At 36.3% G+C, this 17,500-nt stretch overlaps 2 protein-coding genes across 7 annotated transcripts in view; one reads left to right on the top strand and one right to left on the bottom strand.

Annotated features, from left to right (window-relative positions):
- Positions 1-17,500, bottom strand: part of LOC144978795 (liprin-beta-1-like) — a 246,700-nt gene that overhangs the window by 193,945 nt on the left and 35,255 nt on the right. The gene's annotated exons all lie outside the window — the stretch shown is intronic.
- On the top strand, positions 6,405-9,112 carry LOC144977870 (uncharacterized). The gene is made up of 2 exons (XM_078923269.1): positions 6,405-6,975; positions 8,108-9,112. The coding sequence occupies exons 1-2, from the start codon at positions 6,465-6,467 to the stop codon at positions 8,332-8,334; spliced, it is 738 nt and encodes a 245-aa protein (XP_078779395.1). The 5' UTR covers positions 6,405-6,464; the 3' UTR covers positions 8,335-9,112.

The raw sequence follows: 17,500 nt of genomic DNA, 5'->3' as shown, positions 1-17,500 counted from the left end.
AAACGTATTATATTATCGAGACGTATTATATCATCGACACGTATTATATCATCGTAACGTATTATATTATCGAGACGTATTATATCATCGACACGTATTATATTATCGACACGTATTATATTGTCGACACGTATTATATTATCGAAACGTATTATATTATCGACACGTATTATATTATCGACACGTATTATATTATCGACACGTATTATATTATCGACACGTATTATATCATCGTCACGTATTATATATCGACACTATTATATCATCGACACGTATTATATTATCGACACGTATTATATTGTCGACACGTATTATATCATCGACACGTATTATATTATCAACACGTATTATATTATCGAAACGTATTATATTATCGACACGTATTATATTATCGACACGTATTATATTGTCGACACGTATTATGTTATCGACACGTATTATATTATCGACACGTATTATATTATCGACACGTATTATATTATCGACACGTGTTATATCATCGACACGTATTATATCATCGACACGTATTATATTATCAACACGTATTATATTATCGAAACGTATTATATTATCGACACGTATTATATTATCGACACGTATTATATTATCGACACGTATTATATCATCGTCACGTATTATATCATCGACACGTATTATATTATCGACACGCATTATATTGTCGACACGTATTATATTATCGACACGTATTATATTATCGACACGTATTATATTATCGAAACGTATTATATTATCGACACGTATTATATTATCGACACGTATTATATTGTCGACACGTATTATATCATCGACACGTATTATATTATCGAAACGTTTTATATCATCGACACGTATTATATTATCGTAACGTATTATATCATCGAAACGTAATAATATATAAATATATACTTATAGCAGTATTTATCTTATAAGGAAAGGTTAGAATTTCTTGACTTACCCAGTTTGAAATATAGAAGAATTCGTGGGGATTTAATTCAGGTTTATAGATTGGTACGTGGTCTGGATAGGATAGACTTTTCTGATTTTTTTTCATATTTTAATATTACTTTTACTAGAGGGGACAAGTTTAAGATTTTTGTCTCTAGATGCAAAACAAACATAAGACAAAACTGGTTCGGTATTCGTATTGTTCAGAAATGGAACAGTTTGAAATTTGAAACAAAGAATGCAAAATCTATGGATTATTTCAAGGTGTTAGTAGACAGGGAATTATATGATGGGAGATTTATATATGACGAATAATACTTGTTTGCTCTGCTGTTGACATGGCTTTCAATCTTGTATGTATATATTATGCATTATTATATTATTATGGTTATCTTCTATACGCGTGTGTATGTGTGTGTGTGTGTGTGTGTGTGTGTGTGGTGGTTGTGTGTGCGCTTTGCATGTCACGGTTAAAGATATATGTTTGTACACCACATGAGTACATTTAAGTTGAAATACTATCTTTACCACGTGTATCGTTATTGTAATTTTTAATCAATAGATTTTTGGCATTACTAATTAATATTAAGGGCATTCAAAGGATCTTATCCTATTTTGCCCTATACCACATGTTATGTTATGTTATAGCATACAAGATTCAATGCTATACCAATAGTCCCTTACACAGACATACACCCAGATAATGATGATGATGATGATTATGATGATGATGCCGTGATGATGATGATAATAATGATGATGATAATGACAATATTACCACTACTACTACTACTACAACTACTACTACTACTACTACTACTACTACTACTACTACTACTACTACTACTACTACTACTACTACTAATATATAATATAATAATAATAATAATAATAATAATAATAATAATAATAATAATAATAATAATGATAATAGTAATAATGATGCTGATGATGCAGTGATAAATCAGTTTAAAGGCCAATTATCTATACAAGACATCATCATTATCATCTTTCTCTACCTCTCTCTCTCTCTCTCTCTCTCTCTCACATACACACACAAACACATACACACACACACACACACACACACACACATAAAAAAGTTTTCGTGTAAACCAATCAGACAGTTTACTCTGTTGAAAGTGAGTTTATTAATTCAATAAAAACATGTACAATTCAATCTCCTGCTCCCTTCCCCCCTTCCCCCGCCCCCCACCAACAGGTCACGTGGCATGTTATCAGCGAATGGCGGCTATCAGAGGCGTCGTGGCATTATTGGTGAAATTATCGGAGCAGACATCAATAATTAACTAATACAAAATCTGAAAACCTGGGGGACATGTCATAAGGTAGGCATAAATCAAAAGATACCCCCTTCCCCCCTCCCCCCTCCTTCCCTCCCGGGTGCACATATTAACAGGTCTGATAGCCGGGTGCCATTATGGCCTCGATTAATTGTCTCTTTACCGATCATTTTCAGTATTTTCCCAAAATGGCAGGCTTACCCAGCAGAAAAATGGATTTTTCAAATTCAAACAATCTCTCCATAAAACAACGTTATGTTCATATTAATTAAACAAAGATCATTCTTCAAAGTGTGTGATGTACAGAACAAATCTGAATAAGAAAACATGAATATTGTGTCGTAACAAATGTGACGATTTTGCTGTAGGTGGTAAGGAGAGGGCTAAACATTGGTGACGCGTGGCTCAGCGGTACGGTCTTTGCTTTGAACCCCAAACGGTACCGAGTTCGATCACCCGCCTCGTTGTGTGGCCTTGATCAAGTCACCTCGTTCTAGCTCACGTTGCGGCGCTGCACTGCGGCTGACGCCTGGGTTATTCCAGTCTTCTCTTGGAATAGACCCTAAAGACTAAAGAGAATCTTGTTGTTTTTTTAATTTTATTTTTTAAAATCTATTTATTAAAAAAAAAAAAAAAAAAAAGTAAAATTCCCTTTATTCATCTCATAGGGGAAATATATCCATAGGGTCTATTCCAAGGGAAGACTGGTATAACCCAGGCGTCAGCCGCAATGCAGCGCCTCAAATTGAACTAGGACGAGGTGAACTTGCTCAAGGCCACACAGCGCAGTGACGGATGATCGAACTCGGTACCTTTCGGGTACAAAGCAAAGACCGTACCTCTGAGCCACGCTTCCCCCCTTTAAAGGACAATATTTTGCATTGGTTTGGGAGTATTTCAATAGGGAATGAGATTAGGGGAAGAGTAGCGTCCCTTGATTGGACGTCACCTTATAGAGAGAACGTCAACATGGTTTTGCGTATGCGTCTCTCTCGTCCTCGCTTTCGGTGAGGTGTCTCATGCCGCTTTCACCGAGGAAGCGAGGACGAGAGAGCATTCGCAAAACCAATATGACGTTCTCTCTCTAATAACTTCCCGCCGGTGACTTCCAATCAAGGGACGCTACTCTTCCGCTAATCTCATTCCCTATTACAGCAACGAGCCCAGAACAAGTTGCATTATCATTAAAATCAAGTCTTTTTCTGTTTCATTTTCAAACATATGTTTATTTATTTATCTATTTATTTACTGATTTATTTATATAATTCTTTCCTTTTTTTTTGACTTTTTAATTTATGTTTTTTTTGTTTTGTTTTTTTTGGTTTTATTTTATTTTGTTTTTTGTTTGTTTTTGTTTTTGTTTTTTTAATTTTAAATTCATTTTTTTAAAGGTCAATATACCTATACCTGTTTATTGTCGTATTTAAAAGACGGAGATAAATCTAAATTGGCAAAGCAACGACAAACATTGGGTGTCTCCCATGACTGAGGTAAAAAACAAAAATAAGAAGAAGAAAAAATAAGAGAAAAAACAAGTTGCATTATCAGACCTGCATATGAGTACACGTTGCCCCCCCCCCCCCCCCACAATCATTATCACTTGTTCGAAAAGTCAGCACCTGACTCCAACATCTCTACCCCTTGTCTCTATTATCAGTGTGAGCAGCAAGACGGTTGTGTAGAGTTAGGAGAGCGTTGTTTTGGCATGGCTGGGTCATAGGGAAGACAAGTGTTATGTCCAAAAAAACCCACAAAAAAACAACAAAAAACAACAGGTTCCTTTCTTATTGGAAGTGTACAAATAGTGTTTCGGAGTATTTGATGCATACAAAGGCTGGATTTCCAAAACTCGTTTAGTTTAGTCGATTTTTCTACTTATTGATATTTTCCATCCATGAGATAAGATAAAATGTAAACTTTATTTTAAACATTAATGGCCACAATAATTTCCCTAGATTTGTGTCAATTTGAAGTTTAAATATGACAAAATAATAGACCGAATGATAAATTGTAGGGGGAGTAATCCTCAAAATCTCAAAATGGGAAAAACGGACTTGATGCGTTTTGGAAAACCACTCTTCATACTTATCTTATTTTCTAGTCTAAATATTTTGCTGGTCGTCAATAAAGAGAATCCATACTCACTATTTTACGAGTCTTAGTAATTCTTAGAATCTGCCTATACCTCATACTTCTGAAAAGGTTATGCCATCTTCATGTAACCTATTCATTATTAATACTCCTATGGACTGGCTATCTAAACACTTTCAAGGATTTAGGAACCAGAAAAGTAGAAGCTGTGACGTCACGACTTTTCTTCCCTATGGTAGGGGCGGTTGTCAATTTTATAACATTAGCATTAAAATTAGCATCAGCTAATTAGTAATCTGTCTTCATTAAGGATCAATCTGATGTGCTCCTATTTTCAGGTCTGATAACCCAACGCATTTATCTGCTCGTTTTAATATTGTTGTAATGGACAATGTTTTGTTGTTGGATTAAGAGTATTTCCATTACACAATGGGCCCGGGTTATCAGACCTGCAAATAAGTAAACGTCGGATCAATCCTTTATAATCCTCTCATGTGATAATCGTGGTTAATGATTCGCTCTATTAAGGGAGATGCCAGTCGGAAGTCACATGCTTATCACACTGTGTCGGGACTTTTGCTTGGTTCACACGTACAAAATATCGGTTGATTTTGCAAGTCAAAATACAGGCAACAATGTTGTTCAGATGCCACAAAGTCAGTGCTTAAATAATAAATGCTAGTATGAACTTACTACATTCTGATATGGAAGTCGCCGAGGAAGAAATTGTGAATTTTTTTTAGACAATATTAACGTAGCGAAGAAAACAAGCATTCTCACGCGAGGGGAGGCAATGGAGAGTAATTTGAATGGGGCAGCGTTTGAACAGGAATAGGATTCAATAGTCTGATGTCACGTCCGCCCAGCAACGAGCAGCGTGGTTCGAAACAAATGAAAATCAGAAAATCGGTACTTTTTATTCATCGTGCTGGCTAGAACTTTATCGCATGTCATATGTTCAGAATGTATAAAAGTCAAAACATGATAACATTTATAATGTTCTTCTCCTCTGAATACACTTTTATGCTAATCGGAGACTTATTTCACAAAGGCGTCCACCATTGCTCCGATAGTTTAGAACCAGTTACTAAGTTACAATGCGTCATTACGAGGGAAGTGACGACTGTTGAAGCCTGTTGGCGGTGACAACAATTTACGTCTTTGTCTAAGGAAATGATATCAATCTATGGCCGAAGAAATTAAACGACACATGCTTAATATAAATCATGTAAACTTTTAAAATTCAGAGCGCCTTTTCCATGTTCATCTACAGTTGTTCTTTAGCTTTTTAGGATAACGTTGGAAGTTGTGAAAAGAAGGACGCGTTTCTAAAAAAAATATTATTTTCCTTCTACAATATTCAGGTTGCGGTAAATTATATATATATATATATATATATATATATATATATATATATATATATATATATATATATATATATATATATATATAAAACTATAAATTGTCACTCACAGTATATGGCCAAGACGTTCGTTTCTGTGGCTTTTGTCCACTTCTTCAGTCGGCATAATGTCCGAAGAAAATAAATTATTCCGTTTGAGGTGCTTGTCCTTGCTTCCGTTTTGTAGTGGTGATTAGTGTTGATGTGTAGTGACATTTTTGTAGTGTGCTCTCATTGCTTATATTATATTTATGTATATATATATATATATATATATATAATATATATATATATATATATATATATATATATATATATATATATATAAATATATATATATATATATATATATATATATATAATAATAATAATAATGCTGAAAACTTATATAGCGCTATAACTCCGAGACACCAGACTCTAAGCGCTTAAATTACAAATTACTTTGGCTGAAACATACTCATTCACACACACAAGCACAACACACACACACATACACACACACAACACAACACACAACACAAACCAAACCTATCTTGCTTCTCATACCATCTACTAAAATCGAAACAAATATGTTTTAAGCGAACGTTTAAAAATAGACAAAGATTCTTTTTCACGAATAGATATATATATTCCGTTTTCAATAGTTTATGACGTGTATCATAATTAACAGACAAGAATAAAGTGTTTTCTATTTACGTCTGGATCATCCTGGCATTAACACAATGGCGGTCAAAGTGTTGCCATGCTTTATTCTTGTACTGTTTCCGGTTCCTGTGACTTGTGCGTCCTGCACAACCAGCCAATCAGGGCTCTACACGTGGCAACCAGTCAACGACAAGTCGGTGGATATAGCAGGTCTACCCGACAAGCCGTGGAGGTCAAGGTCAGTGATGAAATGCATTGTGGACTGCGTTAACCGTGTCAAGAACTGTAACTCTATTCTCTATTTCAAACAATCTCAGTTCTGCCACCCGGGATACGCTCTTTCACGGCCTCATACTAACTTTGCAATGAGTGTACAGGTAAATGTCGATGAGGTGATATATTCTAAAACTTCGAAAGTATGTGATGGGAGTAGCGGCTACATGTTAAGATACAGTCATGGCATGATCACGTGCCTTCAAACTTTCCCAAACAAACTGGACTATGACACGGCAGAGAGGGTGTGTCAACATGGCGGCGGAGGTCGTTTGTTTGTCCTAGAAGACAGTACCAGATTCAATCACATTCAAGGTACGAAAAAAAAAACTATTTGAAAATAAGATAATCTGGGATCCATGTTAAGTGGTAAGCGAGTGAATTTTCGCTATAGCAAAGTAACACATAAGGGAACAGGCACCTACGTAAGATCTGAAAACGATGTGCCCTTATTTGCAGGTCTGATAACCCAAATTTGTATGGGCCCATCGTTATAATGGAAATAAATACTGTCAAACAACTCCAAGCATTGTCCATTACAACAATGTCAAATCGAGCCCATAATTTCGTTCGGTAATCAGACCTGCTAATGTGTATACGTCGATCTGAAACCTTTTCGGATTTTTGTCTGTTACCGGTGCCTACTCCGTCACCTGTCACTTAAATATTGTCAAAATAATAATGGAGAATATTCTACTGTCTTCATTCCTCGTCCGTTCGTGTTCAATGTTTGTTTCGGATTATGCAGGAAAGAGTTCACAGAGGAAACGCGAATTCTTGTGAAGAACATAGATAGTATGCGCAAGGCCAAGAATCTCACAACATTGTCATCCGGAAGTATAACCGTTCAACACAGAAAACTAGGTGTAACCTTGAACGTTTATAGTCTGATTAATACAGTTCAGCTCGAATTTCTCATAAACGCGGATGGCAAAAAGCAATAACAAAGATCTGAGTGACGTCAACTTATACTATCTATAAGCTGGCACATCAAGGGTGCTGGGGTTTGATATCCAGTCGAAGTACGGATCGGAAGGTCCTGGGTTCGAGCCTCGCTCGGCGCATAGTTGAGTCCTTCGAAAAGGCTCTTTATTCACATTCTCTAATCGTACTCAGGTGTAAAATGAGTACCTGGTCGTTAACAGCGTTGTCTCTGTCGGAAAAAAATGTAATATCGCCTAATAGGCGTCATGTCAAGTTACACATGTTACGTGTTGCTCCTGTTGGCCAGGGACCCTTTGTAAATCACGTTGAGCACGTTTAGTGGATATTGCGCTATATAAAAGCTCAAGTTTGTTTGTTTGTTTAGTTTAATCTTCCCTATACTTGTTGCTTTGTCTTGCGTGTTAAATGTTGCTGTTGACCAGGGACCCCTTGTAAAGCGCTTTGAGCACATTTAGTGGATATTGCGCTATATAAAGCTCAATTGTATGCTTTTTCTTTTCAGGCCTCTCCAGCTCCGTATACATTGGACTACAGTTACGCTCAGAAGGCTACTTTTGGACAGACGGCCGGAAGTTTAATAGTGGAACAAGGTCATGGTCAAGTCTGTGGGCGGTTGGCCAACCTCCGAGGTTTCCCGAGACGTGTGTGGTCCTCGGGACTGACTACAGACTGTACTCCGAGAACTGCAATAATCCCCACCAGTTCATCTGTGAGATTCTCGTTGTATAGGATGAAGGAGCGAAATACGCTTCAACAGTCGTGACGTCACTTCCCTCGTAATGGCGCATGGTAACATAGTAACTGGTTCTAAACTATCGGAACAATGGCAGACGCCCTTATGAAATATTTCTCCGACGAGCATAAAAGCGTATCCAGAGGAAAAAAACCCCATTATAAATCTGATCATGTTTTGGCTTTTACACAATCTGATCACAAGACATGTGAAAAGTTCTATAAAAGTTCTATACACGTTCTAAACAAAATGTACCGATTTTCTTTGTTTAGAACCACGATGGCCGCCATTGCTGGGCAACGTGACATCAGACTATTGAATCCTATTGGCGTCATTCAGCTCTTTGGAATTGTTTTCAGACAGCCATTTTGGTGATGGGTTATCACTAAACTATATCAGTTAAACTATATAGATAGAATGAAGTTGACGTCACTCATGTCTTTGTTATTGTTTTTTTCCATCCATGTTTATGAGTAATTCTCACAAAACTTTATTATCCAGACTATAACAGTTCATGGTTACACATAGTTTTGTGTGTTGGTCCGTTACACTTCCGGATGGCAATGTTGTCAGCTTATTAGTCAGGCGCATACTATCTATAGAATGAAGGAGCGAATTTGACGTCATTCAGCTCTTTGTTATTGTTTTCAGACAGCCATTTTGGTGATGAGTTATCACTAAATCAAATCAGTAAAACTATAATCGTTCAAGGTTACGCATAGATTTATGTGTTAGTACGTTTTATCCGGTGGCGGATGTTGTGAGTATTTTACCCAACGCATAGCATCAATATTCGTAACGTGCTTTGAGCATCACTCGGTGATGAAAATGCGCGATATAAATAAATCCCATGTATTATTATTATTATTATTATAATTATTATTATTATTATTATTATTATTATTATTATTATTATTATTATTATTATAATAATGCTGAAAACTTATATAGCGCTATAACTCCGAGACACCAGACTCTAAGCGCTTAAATTACAAATTACTTTGGCTGAAACATACTCATTCACACACACAAGCACACACACACACACACACACACACATACACACACACACACACAATACAACACACAACACAAACCAAACCTATCTTGCTTCTCATACCATCTACTAAAATCGAAACAAATATGTTTTAAGCGAACGTTTAAAAATAGACAAAGATTCTTTTTCACGAATGCTCTGCGGTAAGGCGTTCCAAATAGAGGGTCCGAAATGAGAAAAGGATCTCATTCCAGCATTTTTCCGAATTCGAGGGACAACTAGTTTTGTGGAATCACTGGCCGAACGTAAGGGGCGGGGTTTTGAATATCTTTCAATTAGTTCTGAAAGGTAGGAAGGGGCAGTACCTTCAAGACAACGATACACTAAAACACAAGCTTTGAATTTAATTCTTTTCTCAACAGGCAGCCAATGCAGGTCATGAAGTAGAGGTCCGGCAGAGTCGCACCTACGCTTCATAAATACTAGTCTGGCAGCGCTGTTTTGGACAATCTGAAGACGTTTCAGATTGTATTGCGAAACGCCAAACAACAGAGCATTACAATAATCCAATTTCGATAGTACGAGGGACACAACCAGGTGCTTGGTCACATCCTCAGATATGAACCGTCTAATGGAAGCAATCTTTTTTAGTTGGAAAAAGAGAGATCTAACCAAATTATTAACCTGATGCTCCATCGACAGTCCAGAGTCTAAGAATGTGCCAAGGTTTTTCACTTTGTCAACAATTTGAATAGAGGCATCCCCCAACTTCAAATCTGTTTCACTTTTCCACTTCCTGTTCCCCACATACAGCACCTCCGTCTTATCATCATTCAGTTTCAGTCTGTTCTCATTCATCCATTTCTTAACACTTTGGATACAATTTTTACTATTGGCTGATACTTCTTGTAAATTTCTCATATTGGAAACGCAGTACAATTGCGTATCATCAGCGTATTGATGGTAAGACAGACCAAAACTTCTGATGATTTTAGACAGAGGGCCAACGTACAAAACAAAAAGAACGGGTCCAAGTACTGAACCCTGGGGAACCCCACAATCAAGAAAGATTTCCTCCGATCTATATTCATCCACCGTAATAATCTGTTTACGATTAAACAAATATGACCTAAACCAATCAAGCGCTGCACCAGACACGCCATAAGTAATTTCAAGACGTTTGAGAAGAAGATTGTGATCAATAGTATCAAAAGCAGACGATATTATTATTATTATTATTATTATTATTATTATTATTATTATTATTATTATTATTATTATTATTATATATTATTATTAATTATCATTATTATTATTATTATTATAATTATTATTATTATTATTATTATTATTATTATATTACTATCATTATTATGTTTTATTAATATCAATCAGACTAAAAACGTTTACGGTTACACATAGTTTCGTGTGTTTGTGGTACGCTATATCTGACAGATGGATGTTGTGAGTGTTTTACCTAAAAGCATAGCCCCCATCCCCCGTTTTCTTGAATCCCTGCTCTACGATCCATGTTCACCACACACACACACACACACACACACACACACACACACAAACATTCAATTACAGACTGATATTATTGGATTAACAGAGATGTTGATGTTTTTCTGTTCCAAGGTAAACAACCAAAACCAGAAAGATAATTATTCATGATCGCGATACGGTTATTCCACCACGCTAACTCTAAATTGGAGATCAAAGTTAATGACAACGATAGCAAAACAAAACCAAATAAAAGAGAATAAGAAGAAAACGAATACCCCCTCCCCCCCCCCCCCCCCCAAAAAAAAAAAAAAAACAAAAAAAAAAACAAACAAAAAAAACAAAACAAAAAAAAAAAACAAAAAAAAAACAAAAAAAAAAACAAACAAAAAACAAAAACAAAAAAAAAAAACCCAGAAAAAAAGAAACCCCCTCACTTTAAAAAAAAAATTAAAAAAACAAGAAAAAAAAAACAAAAAAAAAACCAACCCAAAAACAACCAAACAATAAACGAACAAAACGAACCAAAAAAAAAAAAAACCCCACCAAAAAATAAAACAAACAACACAATACCAACGACAGCAAACAACTGAACTTCAGTAGAAGGTACGAAACTGACGTCACTCAGTTTTTTGTTATTGTTTTTTAGAAAGCCATTTTTATGATTAGTTCTCACACACACACACACACCATATATATATATATATATATATATATATATATATATATATATATATATATATATATATATATATATATATATATATAAATATATCAATCAGACTCTCAACGCTCAACCAACTACACATAGTTTTGTGTTGATACATTACACCCGTGTTGTGAGTATTTTACCTTAACGCATACATATTTTTAAAATGTCAAACCCAAATAAAAGTCATCTGGACAAAGGGGAAAATAACGTATTTTGTTAGAGCGCTGTGAAGTAATGGGGGAGGGTGAGGGGTGGGGGAGGGAAGGGGGAGGAGAGCGACAGCTCAGTCGGTAGAGCACTCGCTTCACACACATCTCGACCAAGATCGATCCCGGGTGCAGTCGAGAATTTCTCTGACCCCCCCCCCTCCCCTCCCTCTCCTCCCTGTCCGCCCAGCAGTGAATAGGTAGCTGAGTCTGTTAGATTTGGCGGCGGAAAGTACTTTGCGATAGACTAGCGTCCTATCCAAAGGATAGCAAGCAATTGCTATTGTCCGTTTCACGCTATAGAAGCCGGGATAAACTCCACGCTCCATGGGATCAATGGCTCTGAAGGATTGTTAAGTTATACACCTGTCTGTCTGTCTGTCTGTCTTTCCCTTTGACCTTTCCGTTTGTTTACATCCAGATTTAACTGATAACAAAAGACGGGGGCGGTGGAACTTGAGGTTTGGGTAGGGTCGGGGGTGAGGGAGGGAGATGGATAAGAATAGGGGAAGAAAAGTGTGATGTCACAAAACTGGTTCCTATTTCATTGGAAGTGTAAAACCGAACCACTCTTCCGAAGGACTGGAAACAAACCTTGTGTAATTGATCTTCTGGTTTCAGAGTGATGGTATCTTATTTTCTAGTCTAAATATATGCTGGTCGTCAATAAATAACATCCATCCTCGCTCTTTTGCGTCCCGTAATCCTAAGAATAGGCCTATACATCCTGCTACTAATATAGTTATGTAATCTATGTGTGGCTATGTGGTCTAGTGGTATGACATTCGCTTTCGGATTGGTCCTGGGTTCGAGCCTCGCTCGGTGCATAGTTGAGTCCTCGGAAACGGCTCTTTACTCAGATTCTCTCACAGTACCCATGTGTAAAATTGATACCTAGCCGTTAACAGCGTTGTCTCTGTCCGAAAAAAATTGTAATAGCGCCTTGTCGTGTCCCGTCCTAAATGTAAAGGGTTTTATGTTGGCCAGGGACCCCTAGCAAAGCGCATTGAGCACGTTTAGTGGATATTGCGCTATATAAAAGGTCATTTTTAATGTATCCTATTCATTAATAGGATTCCGAAAGACTGGTTATAATATATACACAGTCCCAATGATTTAGGAACCAAAAGAGTGGAGGTTTGACGTCACGACTATTCTTCCCTATTAAGACTAGTAAATCAACAATCAGGTAGAGATAGTATGCGATTGGTTAAGAAGCTCATAACATTGCCATCCGGAAGTATAACGGACCAACACACAAAACTGTGTGTATCCATGGACGTTTATAGTCTGGTTAGTACAGTTTAGGGTGAATTACTCATAAACGCGGATGGCCGAGTGACGTCATCTTCATTCTATCAATTGATTTTTCATCATCTTACCCACCCGGCCCCTTTGTCAAGAAATTCAGGTGTATAGCAACAGGTAAAAAGTTTTGTTGTTTTGGGAGTTTTTTGATACCGGAAAATAAATCGCACCAAATGCCAGGATAACTGGGAACTCAAGGTTGTGGAGGCAGAGATTGAGTGAAGGATGGTTTTATCTGTTCTTATTTCGTCATCAAGGAAATTATAGTTATGTAATGCCTGCGGTGGGGATTTAAAATAGATTCTCTCTCTCTCTCTCTCTCTCTCTCTCTCTCTCTCTCTCTCTATATCTATCTATCTATCTATCTATCTATCTATCAATCTATTTATCTCTCTCTTTCTTTCTCTCTCTCATTGTCTCTCTCTCTCTCTCTCTCTCTCTCTCTCTCTCTCCCCCTGTCGGTCTCTCTCTCTCTGTGTGTCCGTCTGTCTGTCTGTCTCTCTCTCTCTCTCTCTCTCTCTTCGTCTCCCTCCCCCTCTCTCTCTCTTTGTCTGACTCATTCTGTCTGTCTGTCTGTTCTCTCTCTCTCTCTCTCTCTCTCTCTCTCTCTCTCTCTCTCTGTTTGTGTGTATGTGTGTGCGCGTGTGTGTGTGTGTGTATGTGTCTGGCCCTTTATATATATTATATAACCCATTCTCTCTTCTTTAACTACTGATTATCAAATTCCTCTATGTTCTATTTATGGCACGCACATTCCAGGAATAATCACGCGCACGCATACAACACAGTACACACACACACACACACACACACACACACACACACACACACAACCAACCAACCAAACAATCAAACACACCCACAAACACACAATGCTCGCCCACACACCTTAACAGTTCTGACTCACAACCAATAAGTCGGACTATGAAATTTACATAATGTGCGAATTTAAATTAATAAACTGAAACATAATGGAATATTGTAATAATAATGTAATAATTATAATAATAAAATAATATAATAATAATAATAATAATAATAATAATAATAATAATAATAATAATAATAATAATAATAATAATAAAATAATAATAAAATAATATAATGATATAATATAATAATATAATAATAAAATAATAATAATATAATAATAATAATAATAATAATAATAATAATAATGATAATAATAAAATAATGATAATAATAATAATAATAATAATAATAATAATAATAATAATATAATAATAATATAATAATAATTAATAATAATAATAATGATAAATAATATAATAATAATAATAATAATAATAATAATAATAATAAATTAAAATAATAATAATAATAATAATATAATAATAATAATAATAATAATAATATAATAATAATAATAATAATGATAATAATAATAATAATAATAATAATAATAATAATAATAATAATAATAAAATAATAATAATAATAAAATAATAATAATAATAATAATAATAAATAATAAATATAATAATATAATAATATAATAATAATAATGATAATAATAATAATAATGATAATAATACCAATAATAATAATAACAATATTAACAATAATAAAAATAATTAATAATAATAATAATAATAATAATAATAATAATAATAATAATAATAATAATTGATTACAACAACAACAACAACAATAATAATAATAATAATAATAATAATAATAATAATAATAATAATAATAATAATAATAATAATAATAATAATAATAATAATAATAATAATAATGATGATGATCATCATCATTTTTTTCGGACAGAGCAAACGGTGTGGACGCCAGGTCCTCATTTTACACCTGAGTACGGTGAGAGAATGTGAGTAAAGAACCTTTTTGCGCAGAGCGAGGCTCGAACCCAGGACCTTCCAATCCGAATCCGATTGTCATACCACTAGACCACTTAGCCGCACGAGTGTCATGAGGTACATTTATTATCATCATAAACACAACGGAGTTACAAACGGCAATTCTCACTCACCCTGTCCCCCCTAATCCCATTTTTTTTCTGAATGAAACAGTCCAACGCAATTCGTTGACACAAAAATTCGTTGTTTTGTTATTCCAGTTGACCAGGGTCACGTGATGTAGTATCTGACGGAAAGGGCAACCCGTCACCTCAAACACAAAATGGCGTCCTCGACATTTCAACATGGAAATGTGACCCAACGTCTCAAAGCGGTATTATGTCCGGATGAACCAGATGCTGGAAAGTCAAATGCAAGCTAAACTGGTATAAAATTATGAATTACTGGTATTCAGTATTCTAAAACATGATATTCATTCTCCTCATAAAAGCATATAAACTCAACGTCAGACTGATATTTCTGGCCACAAATTCAATTTTCAGCAACTCAATCATCCCGACTTAATACCGTTTTGAGACGAAGGGTCACAAATACATGATGTGCAACGAGTAACGAATGAATTTCCAAACACGAGATGGTGGGTGAACCAAACAACAGACTGGTGACGGGATAGAAAACTCAAAAGCGCTCCGTATTTATATCAATGTACGGTTTTTATATTATTGCACATATTCGTGAAAGCTCTAGATATAATATTACAATCAAAAAGCAGCGTGGGAAAAGGATATACCCCCCCCCCCCCCCCCCAATAATTTTAAAATATGAAATAAATAAAATATCAAACAACAAATAAACGAAAAAAAACAAAACAAACAAAAACAACAACAACCCCCCCCCCCTCCACCAACCCCCCCCCCAAGAAAAAAAAAACAAAAAAAAAAACAAAAAAAAAACACAAAAAACCCCCAGAAAAACGCCAAAAGTTACAATCATGGATCATGGACCCCTCTTCCTTCCTCTAAGAAATATACAGCAAAGAGTCATCGTTTCCCACCTCCGAATGATGTGTTTTGACAATTCCGACATCGCTCAGTCAATATCATAGACACCCTTAAATTTACACACCAAAGACCCAAATTCTTAGACACGAAGATGCCGCTGAAGAAACACATCTGTATCTACTGCACGGGTAAGTGGAAAGCCTGGATCGCCAGCAGGACGGGATGGAAGTCGGTTTGGATGAATTCCAATCCCTCTAGGGGGCGGGTCATAGACTCCTCGAAACTGGGGGAGAAGTTGCCAGGTTTCCCCACCAGCAGGAGGAGGCACTGACTGGGTGGCAGCGAATCGGCTTCGGTAGAGAACCTGCCTAACGGCAAAATCGCCTAATCAGAGGGGACTTTCCACCCGTCCAACATGTACCCGTTGTGGTAACGAGCCCGAAACCGCAGAGCATCTAGTTGAATGGTGTGTTGTGACGAAGTTTCCCGGAGGGTGGTTTGCGACGGTGCACGAGTGCGGTAAAGAATTTGCTGATTGGGTCGATCGTCATAACATAGAAGTGTGAGCACCATTAGAAGCTGCTGCCATCAGAACACTCCTAATGAGATTTGCGCTGGTACTGCTGTGCTTTAGTCCATCGCTGTATTCAAAACGATTTAAAAAGGGCTCCCAAACCAACAGCGATTGTCCTTATTTTTATCTCCCCCGTTACCGCCCATGTACTCATTATACGCCTGAGTATGGAGAGATCTTATGAAGTTGGGAACCATCCTAACTTATGTTGTCTAAAGTGGGACCGGGATTTGAACCAGGAACATTCTGGCCAGCAGCCACGTTGTATTGGACAAAAGACCACAAAGATTTGCATGCCACCAGAGATCTACACCCCCTGCACCGCCTTCCTCGTGACGTTTTTGTTTCTGTAGTTTTAGGGATACTGGCAGTTCTAATTTTTCATAATGCAGAAAGTATAGAACTCCCATTTTTTGAGTCACCTGGTCCTCCAGGTTAGGGGTTGTCGAAGGGTTAACAGCCCTTCTGTAAAACTGAAAATGATACAGAAACACAGACAGACAAACCAAGTCCTTTTTTTTTTTTAGCTTGGGCGACCGAATAGTTTCTGCAATGACAGAATTTATGAAGGACAACAGACATACAGAGAAGTGATAGACGTGGAGCGAGATAAAAAAAAGTTAGCTCAAGATGGAAAGGGATGAAAACTGTTTGTCTGTGGCCTATTCCCCTGACCCAGAGTGAAAAAGGCAAAGACAATGATGATAGAAGGAACAAAATTGACGCCACTCAGCTCTTTGTTATTGTTTTTAGACAGCCATTTAAATGAGAAGTTCTCACTAAATTCTATCAATCAGACTATACAGGTTTAAGGTTTGTGGCTTGGTACAATACATTCGGCTGACGGATACCGTGAGTATTTTACATAAACGCATAGCATCAACAGCACAAGGCCACGAAGATTTATTGCGTGCTACCAGAGGTCTACACCCCCTGCACCACACTCTCCTCGTAACTCGTAACGTTTTTAAACGTTCAAGGTTACACATAGGTTTGTGTGTTTGTACTCTATAGATAGAATGC

This window comes from Berghia stephanieae, chromosome 8 (assembly GCF_034508935.2).
Source record: "Berghia stephanieae isolate SIO BIC M18660-M18661 chromosome 8, UCSD_Bste_1.3, whole genome shotgun sequence".
NCBI lineage: Eukaryota > Metazoa > Mollusca > Gastropoda > Nudibranchia > Aeolidiidae > Berghia > Berghia stephanieae.
This window is presented reverse-complemented; position numbering and strand designations above follow the sequence as displayed.